This window comes from Nicotiana sylvestris, chromosome 3 (genome assembly GCF_000393655.2).
Source record: "Nicotiana sylvestris chromosome 3, ASM39365v2, whole genome shotgun sequence".
NCBI lineage: Eukaryota > Viridiplantae > Streptophyta > Magnoliopsida > Solanales > Solanaceae > Nicotiana > Nicotiana sylvestris.
Genome location: NC_091059.1, coordinates 142,414,056 through 142,432,190, shown reverse-complemented (window position 1 = coordinate 142,432,190; position 18,135 = coordinate 142,414,056). Strand labels below are relative to the sequence as shown.

Genomic DNA, 18,135 nt, shown 5'->3' with positions numbered 1-18,135 from the left:
AATATCGTAGTAATTACGCTGAGCCTTTGTCCATTTATAGCCCATTATTTTCATAGATTCGATTATTCTCATCGTAACCCCCCACACCCACACACACTCGGGCTGAATTTCGGCACACATATATAGTATATAAATGCTGTATATATTATACTTTTATTGACTATTTTTAATTACGACTATTTAGATTAATTATCTTTTAATTGGAGCATAGCCATATTAATTTTCAAATTTCACCAAAATTAGAATAAATCTTTTCTAGTGCTTCTCATAAAAAATGTCGTTTGAATCTTTACTAACACACGAGATAAACCACACCAAGTTGACTCGGTTAATTAAACAAAACGGCAAATCACGCCTAATGGTGTGTAGCAAAGAGAATGCCACTTTGGCAGTATCAGTATATTCAAATGGATTCACTATACAAAATCTAAGAGGTGATTCACATTTGTTGCTTTTCTTTTCTTTCGAGAATCAATTTGATGTTAGATTATACTTGTCATTAAAAATTGTAGAATTAATGATAAAGAACATATGAAATTAATTCTAAGTACACATCGAGATGTTGATTAGTTTTTTATTCTGTGAAGTGACAAATTATATGCACCAAATATTTTAACTAAGGAAACAGATAAAATCTGGAGGAAGAAAAAATAAAAGAAATAAATACTGAATTCAGAACAACTCAAATTTCAGTGAAGATTGTGATTCTCATTAAATCGCATAGAGTTTTACGATACAACTCTTCCCAAGGACATGATCTCTACTTATTCTAAACCCAACATATATAAACTAAAATAAAATTCCACTCTTCACTCCGTTCACTTTCACGGAGATTCTAAAACAAATAAATTATACTCCAAAAGAAAAATAAATAAATAAATAAACAAAACTGTAGCCGATTTCTTGTTGTTGCCGGAAGACAAAATTTGCCAATTAACACTGGCAAGCCGGGACTGTGACACTGAAATTATATTGCTAGTAGAGAATCAACACTTGAAAAATCAGCACCAATGTCTTGGAAATAATCATCGACTCCTAATGTTCCCAAGTCTTGAAACGAATCATCAAAATCATCGTTAAATAGGAAGTCATTCACAAAATCCGATGATGATATGTCATTGTACGACGTGCCCAAATCATTGGGAAAACCTGTCATTGTATCCTCAAATAATGTCTGTTCCGCTGCTTCGAAATTGAAGAAATCTTCTAAAAACGGAACATCTGTTGGCAAATAATCGTTTGAGTAACCTGGTATCATGCTGGTCTCGCCCTGACATTCTTCCATTTCTTGCTTAACCGGTAATCCAAACGGTTCAACATTCTGAACCGGCTCAACATCCTGAACCGTCTGTTCACACTCCATCGGTCCTTGAACCGATGGACACTCTTCCTGAACCGGTTCGGACCGGCTTTGTTGCTCTGTTTCTTCACTGGACTGGCTCATTCTAAACCGTAAAACAGAAGTTGGAGAAGGAATATTACGGGACTCGTTGCCGGATTCGTAGCCGGAGTTTGAAGGGAATTCGATTTCGGGATTGGGAGGAGTGATGAAGTTGGTTAAGGCGTCGGGCCCACGAAGCTTAATAGCAGCGTTGTCATAAACCATGGCGGCTTCTTCAGCAGTGTCGTAAGTACCCAACCAAAGCCTGACCCGACGAGCCGGGTCTCTGATCTCAGCAGCCCATTTACCCCACGGCCGCTGACGCACGCCACGGAACTTTCTAACAGCACCAGCCGACTGTGGGGGTTGTACTTCCTTCACCTTCATTGGCTTTTGCTTGGGCTGAAGAACGTCAGCTGCTCGTTTCTTCACCGCCGTCTTGCCACTGGTAGGCATGCTGACTTCACACTTAACGGCGGTTTCAATACTAATTTCGTTGATGTACTTTTTCACGCGTCTTCTTCCGAAAAGCTCGTCTTCTTCGTCGCTAGAAGAATCCGTTGCGTCTGGGTCTGTAACAGATATCCGAACAGTCTTAGGAGGAACAGAGCGATTGTATTGGTTGGATTTTTGGGGTTCAGGAAATTTTTTGGATTTTACAGGGGAGGGTTTAGTGACTTTTCTAATAACGTTTCGATGCTCTGTGTACTTGATCGGACATAACATATGGTGATCCATTGAAGCTCCGTTTCTTTTGATTAGCTATTTTCACTATTTCTCTGTTTCTAACACCACAAAAAGGGGAATTACAGGTCCAATGAAGGTAAAGGATGATTGCTTTGAGAGTGACACAAAGACTCTTAAAAGATGAGAAGAGCAATGGAATCGTCAAGGAGAAGACGCAAAAACACGCTGATTCATAACAACATCTGACAAAAAGAGGACCCCAACGTTAAAAGACGGAATGGTAAAAGGAAAACACACCTACACCCCCACGTAGAACAAAGCCTGGGACTAAAAAAGGAATTAAGGGGTACAGTAAAGGAAGGAAGAGAGTTTATAAGGAAAAGAAATAAGTAATGAATCCAGATTTTGCAATGAATGGATACTGTAAATGACTTTCTTGCTCCTTTTGAATTCCAAATGGTAAGATGATGATGAGGAGAGAGAGAGATAAAGAGAGAGTGTGAGATTTTAGAGAGACAGAGTTGTGTTTGAACTGGGCGTGAGTCTAAAACGATCAATTCGCTGTTTTATAGGATCCAACCAGCCGAAATTAGTAGCTCCATAATAAGGACTCCAATTTTTATTTACTTTTAAAGATTTTCTCTTTCTCTATTATTTAGTCCTTATTTTTTTAAAACCAAATAAGGGAAATAAATAAATATATATTCATACTAACAGATTCTGTAAAATATCTACACCTAGTCACCGGCCGTAGGTAACTGGGGACCGAAGATTCCGGTTAGAGCCAACGGCAAAGAATCACGATTCGCCACATCTCGATGAGTCTGCGACACCGTTAGTGATTTTGACACGTAGGGGAAGTGGGACCGGTTAACGGCGTTGGTCCAATGAGTGAATTTCAAACGCCTGCTGAATCAGCTCCTTATTGTATTCTCGAATTACGTGTGGCTTGTCACGTGAGGCCCAGGATACCCGGCCCAGTTAAAATATGCCAGTCAAATTCAAAGATATTGCCAACAACTCAGCTCTTTGACCCATTAATAAAGGATTTTTTCATAGTTACTTACTGGTGGTTTATTTGGGTCCTTTATTTTTTTCTTAATTAATTTACAAAATTTGGGTTCACTGAGGGGTGTTTTGGTTATAAAATTTTTACTATTAGTAATTACACTAGGAGATGAGTTGTATTTTTTAATCAATTTTAAAATTACTTTTACAACTAGAAATAATGCGAGACACCTAGAATTTGGCGCTTTTGGTGGCCTGTGGGTTTTACCTTGTTTACTATTTACGTATATCAAGGTAAATGAAACTCACGCGACTGTGAGGCTCGTGCATGAAACAATTTTGTAGTCACATTGAAGTAAATACTTACTAGCATCTAAGTGTGTATATCAAATCAAATAATTTAATTTAAAAATTAAGACTTAAAAATAATATATATCACATTATTCATGTTTAAATGCTAAATATGCGGACGCAAGATACGTATTTTTTATTAATTAACTTGGGGTAAATATAATGTGCTTAAATTTATACTATAATGTTAATGTGTGTGCACTGACATAGAAGGTTAATATGCAATCAAATATTTTTTCTTCCCTTACCAGCAGTACTAGTATTATTCTCATATTTTCTTATTTTTAGATCGCTATTACTAAAATATTTTTCTTTGCTTCGATTTTTCGTATTATATTGCTGTTGTAGTGTTGTCTTTGCTCCGTGGCTTTTTTAATATTGTAGAATCTTTTCTATACTATATTGTGACTTTGTTTTTCTTGAGTTGAGGATCTATCAGAAATAACTTTTCTACCTGCACAAAGTAGGTGTAAGGACTATGTACACACTATCCATTCCAGATCCTACTTGTGAGATAACAATTGGTATACGCCACTTGTTGTTGTTTGGGGTCATTTGGTGGGAGGTATAGAATAGTGTTAAATAGAGTATATTAGTAATGCTGGTATTAGTAATGATGTGATTAGTTATACAAACAACAACAACGACCTAGTAAAGTCCCACTAAGTGGGGTCTGGGGAGGGTAGTGTGTACGCATACCTTACCCCTACCCCGATAGGGCAGAGAGGCTGTTTCCGATAGACCCTCGGCTCAGGAAGATGAAAATAAAACAAGAAAACAAGAAAAGACAATTCATCAGTAACGCCAACATAACCATAGAAATAATGACAGCATCCTAAAAACCATAAAATAGATGACATGCAATAACCATAACCCACAACTAAGGTCTAGAGCTATGGAAAACAATAAGGTTAGTGTGAACTCTACATTACCACAAGCATGTCTAGGACCAACCTACTCAAACTCACTTCACCCCCGGAATGGAGGAGGAGAAGCTCGACTATCACCCTATCCTACAACCCTAATGCTCGACCTCCAAACCTTCCTATCAAGGGCCATGTCCTCGGAAATCTACAATCGTGCCAGGTCCTGCCTGATCACCTCTCCCCAATACTTCTTAGGTCGTCATCTATCTCTTCTCGAACCCACTAAATCCAGCAGCTCACACCTCCTCATCGGAGCATCCAGGTTTCTCCTCCGCACGTGCCCGAACCATCTGAGCCTCGCTTCCCGCATCTTGTCTTCCACAGAGGCCACACCCACCTTCTCCCCAATATCGTCATTCCTAATCTTATTTATCCTAGTGTGCCCGCACATCCACCTCAATATCCTCATCTCAGCTACCTTCATCTTCTGGATATGAGAGTTCTTAACTGGCCAGCACTCTGCCCCATACAACATGGCCAGTCTAACCACCTCCCTATAAAACTTACCTTTGAGTATCGATGGCATTTTTTTGTCACATAAGACTCCAGATGCGAGCCTCTATTTCATCCACCTCACTCTTATGCGGTGAGTGATGTCCTCATCAATCTCTCCATCCCCTTGAATAATCGACCCAAGATACTTGAAACTACCTCTCTTGGAGATGACCTGTGATCCAAGCCTCACATCCATGCCTACTTCACTCGACTCGGCGCTGAACTTGCACTCCAGGTACTCCGTCTTAGTCCTGCTCAATTAGAAACCCTTAGACTCGAGAGCCTGTCTCCAAACCTCCAACTTCTCATTAACACCGTCCCGCGTCTCATCAATCAGTATTATGTCATCAGCGAATAACATATACCATGGCACTTCCCCTTGAATATGATGTGTTAGTGCATCCATTACTAAGGCAAATAAGAACGGGCTAAGCGTTGATCCTTGGTGTAACCCCATACCAACCGGAAAATACTCCGAGTCGCCTCCCACAGTCCTTACCCTAGTCTTAGCTCCATCATACATGTCCTTGATCGCTCTAACATAAGTTACTGGCACACCTTTTACCTCCAGACACCTCCATAGCACCTCCCTAGGGACCTTGCCATACGCTTTCTCCAAGTCAATAAACACCATGTGCAGATCTTTCTTCCTATCCCTATACTATTCCACCAATCTCCTAATAAGATGGATAGCTTCCGTGGTCGAGCGACCCGGCATGAACCCGAATTAGTTGTCAGATATAGATACTATCTTCCTCACCCTCGCCTCCACCACCCTCTCCCAAACTTTCATGGTATGATTTAGTAACTTGATACCCCTATAGTTGTTACAACACTGAATATCACCTTTGTTCTTGTACAATAGAACCACTGTACTCCACCTCCACTCATCTGGCATCCTCTTCATCCTGAAAATAACATTAAATAGCACAGTCAACCACTCCAAGCCTGCTCTACCCACATACTTCCAGAACTCAACCGGAATTTCATCTGGCCCGGTCGCTCTGCCCCGACTCATCTTATGCATAGCCCCCACGACCTCCTCCAACTTAATACGCCTACAATACCCCAAGTCTCAGAGACTCTCTGAATGCCCCAGATCCCCTAGCACTATATCACGGTCCCCTTCCTCATTTAGAAGACCCTGAAAGTACATCTACCATCTCTGTTTAATTTGGGACTCCCATCAAGACTCTACCGTCCTCGTCTTTGATGCACCTCACTTGATCCAGATCCCGAGCCTTCCTCTCCCTCACTTTAGCCAATCGAAACAACTTCTTATCCCCGCCTTTTCCCCCCAATTCCTCATACAGTCGGCCAAATTCTGCATTTTTAGCCTCCGTGATCGCTAGCTTAGCCTCCTTTCTTGCTACCTTGTACCTCTCTCTATTCGCTCTCCTCTCCTCCTCGCATGTGCTCCCTACCAACTTCATATACGCTTCCTTTTTCGCCTCTACTTTGCCTTAGACTATGTCATTCCACCACCAGTCGCCTTGGTGCCTGCCATAATGACCCTTCGAAATCCCTAGCACCTCTCTTGCCGCCTCCCTAACGTAGTTCGCCGTTGTAGCCCACATAGCGCTGGCGTCCTCACTACTCCTCCATGCTCTCATAGCCGATAACCTCCCCTTCAACTCCTGGGCTTTATCCTTAGTTAAGGCTCCCCACCTAATCCTCGGTTGACCACGAGCATACCTCTTCTTCATCTTTATCGTAATACCGACGTCCATTACCAAGAGCCTATGCTGGGTCGCGAAGGTCTCACCCGGGATAACCTTGCAATCCCTACACAACCCTCTATCACACCTTCTGAGGAAGTGGTAATCAATCTGAGTTTTCACAATCGAACTTCGGAAAGTTACTAGATGCTCCTCCCTCTTCGAAAAACTCGAGTTCACAATCACCAGCTCGAAAGCCTTAGCGAAATCCAATAGCGAGGAACCTCCTCCGTTCCTATCCCCAAAGCCGAAGAGGGAGGAACATCTAGTAACTTTCCGAAGCTGGGATTATTTTGTATTCACTGTTTGTTTGGTGCATTGAAGCATTGCCTAATTCTTATAAAAAACTGGTTGTTTACCGAAATAGTAATGCACAATTATATTTTTAACTATGTTTATGCAAGTATTAAAAACTCTTGCATGTTAATATCATAGTTTGCTGTGTATTACTTATACATAGAATAATATCAAATATGATGCATAGCTATTAGCTAATACAAGCATAAGTTATATATATGTTAAAAAATGTACCAAAAAAAGGAAATAGTAATGCACAAAGTTAATACTCATATTGTTTTTTCTTATACTTCATACCAAATGACCCCTTAATGTGTGTGCACGTGAGAAAGGGATGCGTTTTAGAGAGTGAGGAAGTAAACAAAGTATATCACCTAATTGTCGACTCTATTTTCGGTAAAATTGTTCCAAAAAAACAACCTTTCACCACAAAAATAGCACATGATAACTCACCAGAGTTGGTCTCTTGCGCAATGTGATTATTCTTGTGACTCTTTTGGGGGCTCCAGCACGTGGTTATTACCTATTATCATTACTTTTTTTGTTGTATTATTATTTATTATTACTCCACTTCCTCTTCTTCTTTTTTAATATATATATATATATATATATATATATATATATATATATATATATATATATATATATATATATATATCTTTTCCTCTTTCAAATAATAATCAATTTAATACTGTTAAAAATATTAAATTTAGGTAGAAATGTTAAATTACTTTAAAATACAAATTACATAGAGAAATACGACAAGTTAATTGTATGGTCAAGAAAATTGTGGGCCGCTCAACATAAGTTTCTTCTCGTAAAAATTGCACGGGGCGTCCTATTTGGTCGCCTTTATTTAACCTATACTCATTTCTTTTTAAAACTTTTAACTTGTATCCACTTTTTAAACAAATTCAGCTCCCTTTCTCCTCCTCCTTGTCCTCCTCAAAGTTTTATCTTTTCTTTTTTCAGAAGTAAGGTTCATCCCTAAATAATCTACTTATAAAAATGGCTCTGCACCAAGTGATCTTAATAATATCAATTATCAACTATTGTACTGGTTTTAACATATGAGAGGAATAAATATTGATACTTGTTACGACGTTACCCACAACGTTGCAGTGTACCTCCTTTCTTCCCTAGTCCAAGAAAAAGAAATAAATTACACATGAAATCACAAGGATAAATAATACAAATACTACTCTCTTTCTACTTTTGAAATTACAGATCTCGTGAAGTTTAATATTAAACGCTTTGCTCCAGCAGGTAGAAAGACCGGTTGTATGAGGCCAAGGAGATGATTAATGCATATAACATATGTAAATTGAATGTATTCTTTTCGGACTTTGGTCGCACACGTCTGCATCCAATCCTTCATCTCTTGTGAGTTCACAACATTTAAATAATCTACTTACAAAATAAAAATTTCGACAGTTACAAAACAAAAACTTCAGTTCTAAAGCTGAAACTTGTTACATAAAAACTTCAGCTCTAGAGCTGAAGTTCGCCAGTTACAAACAAAAACTTCAGCTCTAGAACTGAAGTTCGATAGTTACAAAACAAAAACTTCAGCTCTAGAGCTGAACTTCAGGTCCGGCTACTAGAATGCTGAAGTTTTGCGTGATTGTCTTTGCTACTTCAGCCCGTATGCTAAAGTTATGCGAAAAAGCGGGTACGCTTGTAATTTTTTTTGCAAAGCGGACACAAGTTAAAATGTGACACAAAAAACGGTTATAGATGCAAATGGTCCATTCTTCTCATTACAAAGCGTTTAAAATGGTTCAGAAATTATGGACAAAATTAATATGATTAACTCTCTGAAAGCGTATAATGCCAAATACTACTGGACATGAACTGTAACATTTTAATTCCTTTTAGAGATTATGGTTTCTTCTGATTTTATATTTAATAAGAAATGAATACTAAGAAAAATAATAATTGCTGAATTGATCGTAGTAAATATAGAAATTATAACTTTTTTCCAAGTCTCATTGAAGCAAGTCAAATGCAACTTTGAGCTTTATTTGATAGTAATGAATGAGTTACTTGAATTTCACAACAACATTGGTTTCAAATAATTTTAGGGAAAATTTCACATAAGAACAACTGAGCTCCCTATTTTTCAATTTTATAACTCATATTTTAATTTACAACCAACTAGCCTAAAAATAATGGGTTAAGATTCAATATCCAACTCTAATAGGTTCTCAAAATTACTATTTAATTTTTAAAAAAGATTGCTCAAGCTTTTAAGTTAATTTTTGATTAAGTAACTGTGACTCAAATATTAGTTCAACAAACCAAATCCATTTGGGTGGTAAAAATTAGATTTTTAACAAGCTTAAATATGTGGGTTTAAATTTCGAATTTAATTTATTGAGAAATTTGGAGTGGATATTATTTAGACTGGTTAGAAATAGCATAAGGAGGTTGTATATAAAATTTGAAGTCATTTAATAGAGATTTGGACTGGTTTTGAACAAGAATTGCAACTGAAAATCGTGGAAGAAGTTCGTCTACAGATGCTTGTATAAATGTGTATAAAAGTGTATAATAATGTATAAGATGTGTTTATACACTCATATACACTATTATACAAAAAAACTGATTTCGTTTTCTTCCTTGCGTCTTTTCTGAAATTTAACTCAAATCTGCTCAAAATCACTTCAAATTTAAATTTTGAACTTCTTTTGATATTTTCAATCAATTGGGTCAACACCCAATCCAAACAACTAACAAACTCAAAAAGTCCTATTTTCGAAACCAAAGCTTTGAATGTCCTTCAATGATGGACTTCTACTCTTTAATTTTTTTACATTGCAACCAGATGATATAGGGGGAGAAGCAGTAATGGCGAACAACCCCTTAAAGCATATGTAAAAGATGTGAGAAGAAGAGAGAGTGAAAGCAATGGTTGTGAGAACACAAATTTCACTCTATAGCTTTTAGAAGCAATGGTTGTAAAAACACAGATTTTGAATTTGTAAGAGCTACTATTTTCAAAATATATACAATATGGGCTAGGTCGAGTAAAACTTAAAAATAAAAGCCATTTTTGGTTATGGTGTGAAGTGGTGTGTATTTTCTTGTAATTCTTTCCTAATTTTATTCTTTTAGTTTTCTTAATACCAAGATGTCATTATTCGCCTTTTTAAGAGCGTAATTTTATGTCTCTGTCATGACACTCTTGTAGTCAATTGAATACAATTAATTTGACTTTTATTGTCATGAATTCGAATTCATTATTCAGTTTGGTTTTCCTTTCCCTTTTAATAGCTGTATTGAAAAACAGAGTGTACTTTTTAATGTAAATTATTCAGTTTGCTGTTTTAGATGTAAATTATTATACAACAAACAAAATTATTGAACTTAATCAACAGTGTCCTTTAGCAGTCACATTCCCTCGATTCTCACCCTTTCGATGTACTATTTTGTATGGGGCATACGCACTTATATGAAAAAAGTATTAATTATAATAACTTCGTACTTACTGCCACTTATTAATAGAGGGTATATAATGAGACTTTTGTTAGGAATAGTTTGTACATTGGATACTACTTTGGATACTACATTGGATGTTATATTAGATGCCTATGTTGTGAATAACTTAAAGATTAAATTTTTTATTTTATGTCCATCATCTTTACTTTTTATGCCTATAAAAGGCCATGTAATTGCAATAAAAAATTAGAATAAAATGAAATAGTAGATTGTTAACATGATATAGCTCTATTTTCATTTCTTTTACCTTAATCGTTTTGTTTTCATTAATTGTTTATTATTATAATTATTTCTCTAACTTATTCATCTTTTATGATAGTTTTCACTATGTCAAATTTATCAAAACTTGAATTTGTGGCACTTGACATCACCGGGAGGAACTATTTATCATGGGTTCTTGATGCTGAAATTCACCTTGACGCTAAAGGTCTTGGAAATACTATTATACAAGGAAATGAAGCATCAAATCAGGATAAAGCGAAGGCCATGATTTTCCTTCGTCATCATCTACATGAAGGGTTAAAAACTGAATATTTAACCGTAAAAGATCCACTTGAATTATGGATTAATTTGAAGGATCGATATGACCACCTAAAACTTACGGTATTACCGAAAGCTCGGTATGAGTGGATACATTTAAGGTTGCAAGACTTTAAAACCGTAAGTGAGTATAATTCTGCTATCTTTAAAGTAAGTTCTCTATTAAAATTATGTGGAGACACTATCACAGATGAGGACTTATTGGAAAAAATATTTTCTACTTTTCACGCTTCAAATGTGGTGCTACAACAACAATACCGTGAAAAAGGTTTTAAGAAATATTCTGAGTTAATCACATGCCTACTTGTGGCTGAGCAGAATAATACTCTATTAATGAAAAATCATGAAGCTCGTCCCACTGGGTCAGCTCCATTTCCGGAAGTGAATGCTGTAGCAACATATGATAAGTTTGAAAGAAAACAAAATAATTACCGTGGTCGTGGACATGGTCGTAAACGTGGACGTGGCAGGGGGCGAAACAATTATCGTCATTATGGTGGAAATAAATTGGAGAACAATAAGGGTTCTCAAATTAATCATTCAAAAGGTAAAGCTAGTATGTGTCACCGATGTGGTATGAGAGGTCATTGGGCACGCATTTGTCGTACGCCAGAACATTTTGTCAAACTTTATCAAGCCTCCCTCAAGAAAAAAGAAAATAATGTGGAGGCACACTTGACCTTTCAAAATAATGATGATGAAGCAGGTCCCTCAAATAAATATGATTCTAAGGCACATCTTGCATATAAAGATGATGATTTTGAAGGCCTAACAAATATTACTCATTTAGAAGTTGGGGACTTCTTTGAGGATATTGACTGAAGAACTAATCATCTTACTGGGGAATGAAGCTATAAAAGTTGTTATGTTTATGTTTGCAACTAGTTTATTTTTCTTGAGTGTATTTTCCTAATGCATCATGTGTTGCTAGTTTCTACATTTCTAATGTATTTCTTAATGTTTTTTTCCTGCTTGTCTTTCATATTTCTTATGATGTATTATTTGTCTTTTTTATGAAGAATATGAAAATTCCCCAGTCTTCAGTTGGACTCAAGATTAATAAAGATGATATATGTCTTCTGGATAGTGCTACAACACACACTATTTTAAAAGATAAGAGATATTTCTCTTATTTGGTAATGAAAGAAGCGAATGTTAATACAATATCCGGTAGTACAAGATTAATTGAAGGTTCTGGAAGAGCCAATTTATTACTACCAGGAGGAACAAATTTGGCTATTGATGAAGCATTATATTGTAGTAAATCTCAAAGAAACTTATTAAGTTTCAAAGATATTCGCCAAAATGGCTATCATCTTGAGACTACAAATGATGAAAAGATTGAATATCTTTATATTACTACAATAATGTCCGATAAGAAATATGTGCTTGAAATGTTACCTGCTCTTTCCTCCGGCTTATACTACACAAGTATTAGCAGGATTGAAACACATACCGTAGTAAACGAGAAGTTTACTAATCAAGATAATTTTATTATTTGGCAAGACCGGTTGGGCCATCCTGGTTCTAATATGATGCGTAAAATAATTGAGAATTCACATGGACATACAATGAAGAATCAGAAGATTCTTCAATTTAAGGAATTCTTTTGTGCTGCGTGTTCTCAAGGAAAATTAATTATTAGACCATCAACTATTAAAGTTAGGATGGAATCCCCTGCATTTCTGGAACGTATACAGGGTGATATATGTGGGCTCATTCACCCTCCATGTGGACCATTCAAATATTATATGGTTTTTGGTAGATGCATCTACAAGATGGTCACATGTGTGCTTACTATCAACTCGCAATATGTCATTTGCGAGATTGTTGGCTCAAATAATAAAGTTAAGAGCACAATTTCCAGATTATGCAATTAAGACAATTCGTCTTGATAATGCCGGTGAGTTTACATCTCAAATCTTTAATGATTATTGTATTTCAACTGGGATAACAATTGAGCATCCGGTTGCTCATGTTCATACACAAAATGGTCTAGCAGAATCATTGATCAAACGCCTCCAATTCATTGCTAGACCAATGCTTATGAGAACAAAACTTCTCATTTCAGTATGGGGTCATGCTATTTTGCACGCAGCAGCACTTGTGCGGATAAGGCCCACAAGTTATCATAAAGTCTCCCCATTGCAATTGACTTTTGGTCAGGAGCCAAATATTTCGCATCTTAGGATCTTTGGTTGTGCGATATATGTTCCAATTGTTCCACCACAATGCACAAAGATGGGTCCTCAAAGAAGGTTGGGGATATATGTTGGATATGAATCTCCTTCTATTATAAAATATCTAGAGCCGATGACTGGAGATTTATTTACGGCAAGATTTTCTGATTGCCATTTTAATGAATCAGTATATCCAACATTAGGGGGAGAAAATAAGCAGCTGAAAAAGAAGATAGATTGGAATGCATTATCACTGTCTCATTTAGATCCTCGAACAAATCAATGTGAACAAGAGGTTCAAAAGATTATTCATTTACAAAATATTGCAAATCAATTGCCAGATGCATTCACTAACCTACCAAGGGTGACTAAGTCACATATTCCAGCTGCTAATGCTCCAATTCGAGTTGATATCCCGACAGAACAATTAATTAAAGCAAATGAGTCTAAGCCATGCTTGAAACGTGGTAGACCAATCGGTTCTAAAGATAAAAATCCTCGAAGAAGAAAAGGAGCAAGTGATCAAAGTGAACATAACACAGAGGTAGTGGCTCAAGAAGAGCCCCAAGACGTAACAAATGATAAGACCTTAGGGGAGGTCCAGGTACCTAAAAATAATGAAAATGAAGAGATATCAATAAGTTACGTCTCAACCGGGAAAAGATGGAACCGAAATAATATTGTTATCGATAACATTTTTGCTTATAATGTTGCTGTTGAAATAATGCAACAAGATGAGGATCTTGAACCAAAATCTGTCAATGAATGTAGACAGAGAAATGATTGGCCAAAATGGAAAGACGCTATCCAGGCAGAGTTAACTTCACTTGGAAAACGTGAAGTCTTCGGACCCATAGTTCGAACACCTGAAGGCATAAAGCCAGTAGGGTATAAATGGGTTTTTGTGCGAAAACGAAATGATAAAAATGAAGTCGTTAGATATAAAGCACGACTTGTGGCACAAGGGTTTTCCCAAAGGCCTGGAATTGATTATATGGAGACATATTCTCCTGTAGTGGATGCTATCACCTTCAGGTATCTCATAAATATGGCAGTGCAAGAAAAACTTGATATGCATCTAATGGATGTTGTTACAGCCTATTTGTATGGATCATTAGACAACGAAATTTTTATGAAAGTACCTGAGGGATTTAAAGTGCCAGAAGCATATAAAAATTTTCGAGAAACTTGTTCAATAAAGCTTCAGAAATCTTTATACGGATTGAAACAATCAGGACGTATGTGGTACAATCGCCTGAGTGAATACCTGTTGAAAGAAGGGTACAAGAATGATCCAATTTGTCCCTGTGTCTTTATAAAAAGGTCTGGATCTGAATTTGTTATAATCGTCGTGTATGTTGATGATTTAAATATCATTGGAACTCCTGGGGAGCTTCCAAAAACAGTAGACTGTTTGAAGAAAGAATTTGAAATGAAAGATCTTGGAAAGACAAAATTTTGTCTTGGTCTACAAATTGAGTATATGAAAGATGGAATATTTGTCCATCAATCGACATACACCGAAAAGATTTTAAAGCGATTCTATATGGATAAAGCACATCCATTGAGTACCCCGATGGTTGTGAGATCACTTGATATAAAGAAAGATCCATTCCGACCTCATGAAAATGATGAAGAGCTTCTTGGTGCCGAAGTACCATATCTTAGTGCAATTGGGGCATTAATGTATCTTGCCAATAATTCCCGACCAGATATAGCTTTCTCAGTAAGCTTATTGGCAAGATTTAGTACTTCGCCAACACAAAGACACTGGAATGGTATTAAACATATATTCAGATACCTCCAAGGGACCATTGATATGGGTTTATTTTATTCAAATGAATCCAAGCCATCATTGATTGGTTATGCAGATGCAGGATATTTGTCTGATCCACACAAAGGTCGATCTCAGACAGGCTATTTATTTACAAGTGGAGGTACAACCATATCATGGCGTTCGACAAAACAAACTATGGTTGCTACTTCTTCAAATCATGCAGAGATAATAGCCATTCACGAAGCAAGTCGAGAATGCGTTTGGTTAAGATCTATAACTCAACACATTCAGCAAACATGTGGTCTTTCTTCGAAAGAGAATATTCCAACAATATTGTATGAAGACAATGCTGCATGCATAGCTCAATTGAAAGGAGGATATATCAAAGGAGATAGAACAAAACACATTTCACCGAAATTCTTTTTCACTCATGATCTTCAGAAGAATGGTGAAATAGATGTACAACAAGTTCGTTCAAGTGATAATTTGGCTGATCTGTTCACTAAGGCATTACCAACCTCAATATTTGAAAAGCTGATATATAAGATTGGAATGCGTCGTCTTCGAGACATTAAGTGATTTTTCATCAGGGGGAGTAACTACACACTGCACTCTTTTCCTTAACCAAAGTTTTGTCCCACTGAGTTTTCCTGGTAAGATTTTTAATGAGGCAGCAAGCAATGCATATTATAAATAACTATGTACATCCCAATAATTTTTTTTGTAAGTTTTTAATGAGACACATTATCTTACATGGACATCCAAGGGAGAGTGTTATGAATAGTTTGTACATTGGATACTACTTTGGATACTACATTGGATACTACATTGGATGCTACATTGGATGCCCATGTTGTGAATAACTTAAAGATTAAATTTCCTATTTTATGTCCATCATCTTTACTTTTTATGCCTATAAAAGACCATGTAATTGCAATGAAAAATTACATCAAAGTGAAAGAAGAAGACACTTCTCCATTTTCTTTATCTCTTCTTGTTTACATTTTACTGCATTGCTTTTATTTTATAACAACTTTATATTTATTAATTAATTAAGTTAGAATTATAAATCCACCTAAACTTCTGATTTCGCCCATTAGACGATGAAGAAACTAATCTGCATTTTAAGCTCCTACAATGGATGATATTGCAGCAATTAGCACAATTAATGCAAACACCTAAGCAACAGATAATTAATGTCCTGGTGTTTTACTCATTAAGCACTAATTTATTATATTCGGACCAAAAAGAGACGATATTTTTTTATATAAATTAATGGGTTCTAGATATCCGGTAGAAAAATCAAAGTGCGCACTGGTTTGCGCAGAAATCTATTATACGTAATCGATTTAAAAAGAAATAATGACTATATTTGGGCAAATCCTATTTTAATCAAATGCATAAGCAAGTTCATAATTGATCGTCTAGCTTCGAATTTGATTTATTTTGAGTGGGAAGACATTACAATATTTAAAATATTTCAAAGCTTAATATGTTTTTATCCCTTTAAACTTTAGTCCAATCTATTCTAAGAGGGGAAGTGAGGAGCTGGTCAAAACAGTAATCCAAGAGGTCCATTGTCGAGGAAGCTTGAGTCCTAGTCTAGCTAAAAAATTTCAAGAGTTAAATTTTTGCCCTTAGTTTGTCTATAATTATTGCCCTTAGCTTGTCTATAATTAGAACTGGTGTTACTGAATTTTGACGACCCTAGGTTTGGGGCTGCATGTCCAAGCCTGGGTGGATAGTTGATAGGGTTTTGTTATACTTGTAAATATTTTCCCCGGTAATTATAAAAATTAATTACCAAAAAAAAATAAAAAACTAGTCCAATCTATTCTAAGATATTACTTCACTGCTATTCAATTTTGACTAACTTGTAATATTTACATGATCAAAAGGGTGGTAATTTTTTATTTACATGTCCCAAGCACTTGTCTAAGTTAGGCTGCAACATATACATATTACACATTAATGAAACCTTGGACATATTCACGAGTCATGTTTTTATTTTCTATTATTCTATTTCTTTCTTTAATTCAAAACTAATAATTCAGTGAATAATCTATAAAATTGTACACTCCCTTCCTTATAGTTGTTAGACACTTTGTAGTTGAAGTATAAATACAAGTGACTATAACAACGGGGCACACGTTGGGAAAATGCAGTTTGGTGTCTCCCTTAGTATGCAGGCAAGTGAAATCACTAATGAGAAAGAGTTCACATGTGGAACTTCCCCTAGTCATCTTTCAAATGTTTCCATTTTGTTTACATAAAAGATTTCGAGTGTTCATATCATGTTTGTTGAATCAAGAAACATTTGGACTGAACTTGAAACACGACTGGTCTAATTCTGGTTGTATATCACTAGGTTAGGTACAGCCGTACCGAGGAGTTGCTCACGTACGACAGCTAATGATATTAAGAAGCGAAATTAATCATAAATTAGTTTGATGATGCCGTTTCTAAACTTTGAGCTCGATGAATATCAAATGTTGGAAATTACTTTAATTTTCAAGTTGATATTATAAATATGCAATTTCTTTAAAAAGTACTAAATTGATGATAAATAGTGAAGCAAGTCACATACTGCACACTTACATTTTGCTTTTGAAAATTATGCATACAAAGAAGAGAGGGGAAGTTTGCGGATATCGGTGTGTATACGATCAAAATTGGGTTTGCCCTTTTTGTATGACTAGTCGAAACTAGAACGCGATAAGCCAAGGTTCAGCCTCATATTATATCGAACCATGATGCAAAGTTAGGTTGCAGAGCTTGTGGCCCTGAAACCGGTCAAGATCGAGATCGACCGAGATCGAGACCGAACAGGATGGAGATCAAGGGAAGCTTATAGATCCGAATAACAAAAAGTCGAAATATCCCCAATCGGACGAGGATCACGGTGAAAATTCCGGCACGTATCAAGAAGAGGTCGGTTAATTAGTCAATCATAGGATTTATTACCTCATATAAAATTGTACCTAGAATAGGACTCCCCTACTATATAAAGAGGGATCAGATCATTTGTAAACATATCATATTCACGCAATACAAAGCAATATACTGTCATTTTCTAGATATCAGTATTTTGTTATTCTGTTCTTAAGCCAGTTGATACATATTTGGTTCAAGGGTGACTGAACTCGAGCACCAAGGCTGTTCAATTTGTGTGGTCTGCATTTATTCTTTAATCGACTATTTCAATACTGATTTATTCTTCTTAATTTGTACCAAGATATATCACGTGTCCTTAAAACTGCGTATAAATTTAATT

General features: G+C 36.2%; 1 protein-coding gene across 1 annotated transcript; it reads right to left on the bottom strand.

Moving 5' to 3' along the window:
- Positions 1-687: 687 nt before the first annotated feature.
- LOC104239624 (ethylene-responsive transcription factor CRF4-like) lies at positions 688-2,620 on the bottom strand. Its single transcript, XM_009794302.2, has one exon. The coding sequence runs from the start codon at positions 2,117-2,119 to the stop codon at positions 968-970; it is 1,152 nt and encodes a 383-aa protein (XP_009792604.1). The 5' UTR covers positions 2,120-2,620; the 3' UTR covers positions 688-967.
- Between the last annotated feature and the right edge of the window lie 15,515 nt (positions 2,621-18,135).

Coding starts and splice junctions, on each gene's coding strand:
- LOC104239624 (XM_009794302.2), bottom strand. CDS start 2,119: ATGGATCACCATATGTTATGTCCGATCAAGTACACAGAGCATCGAAAC.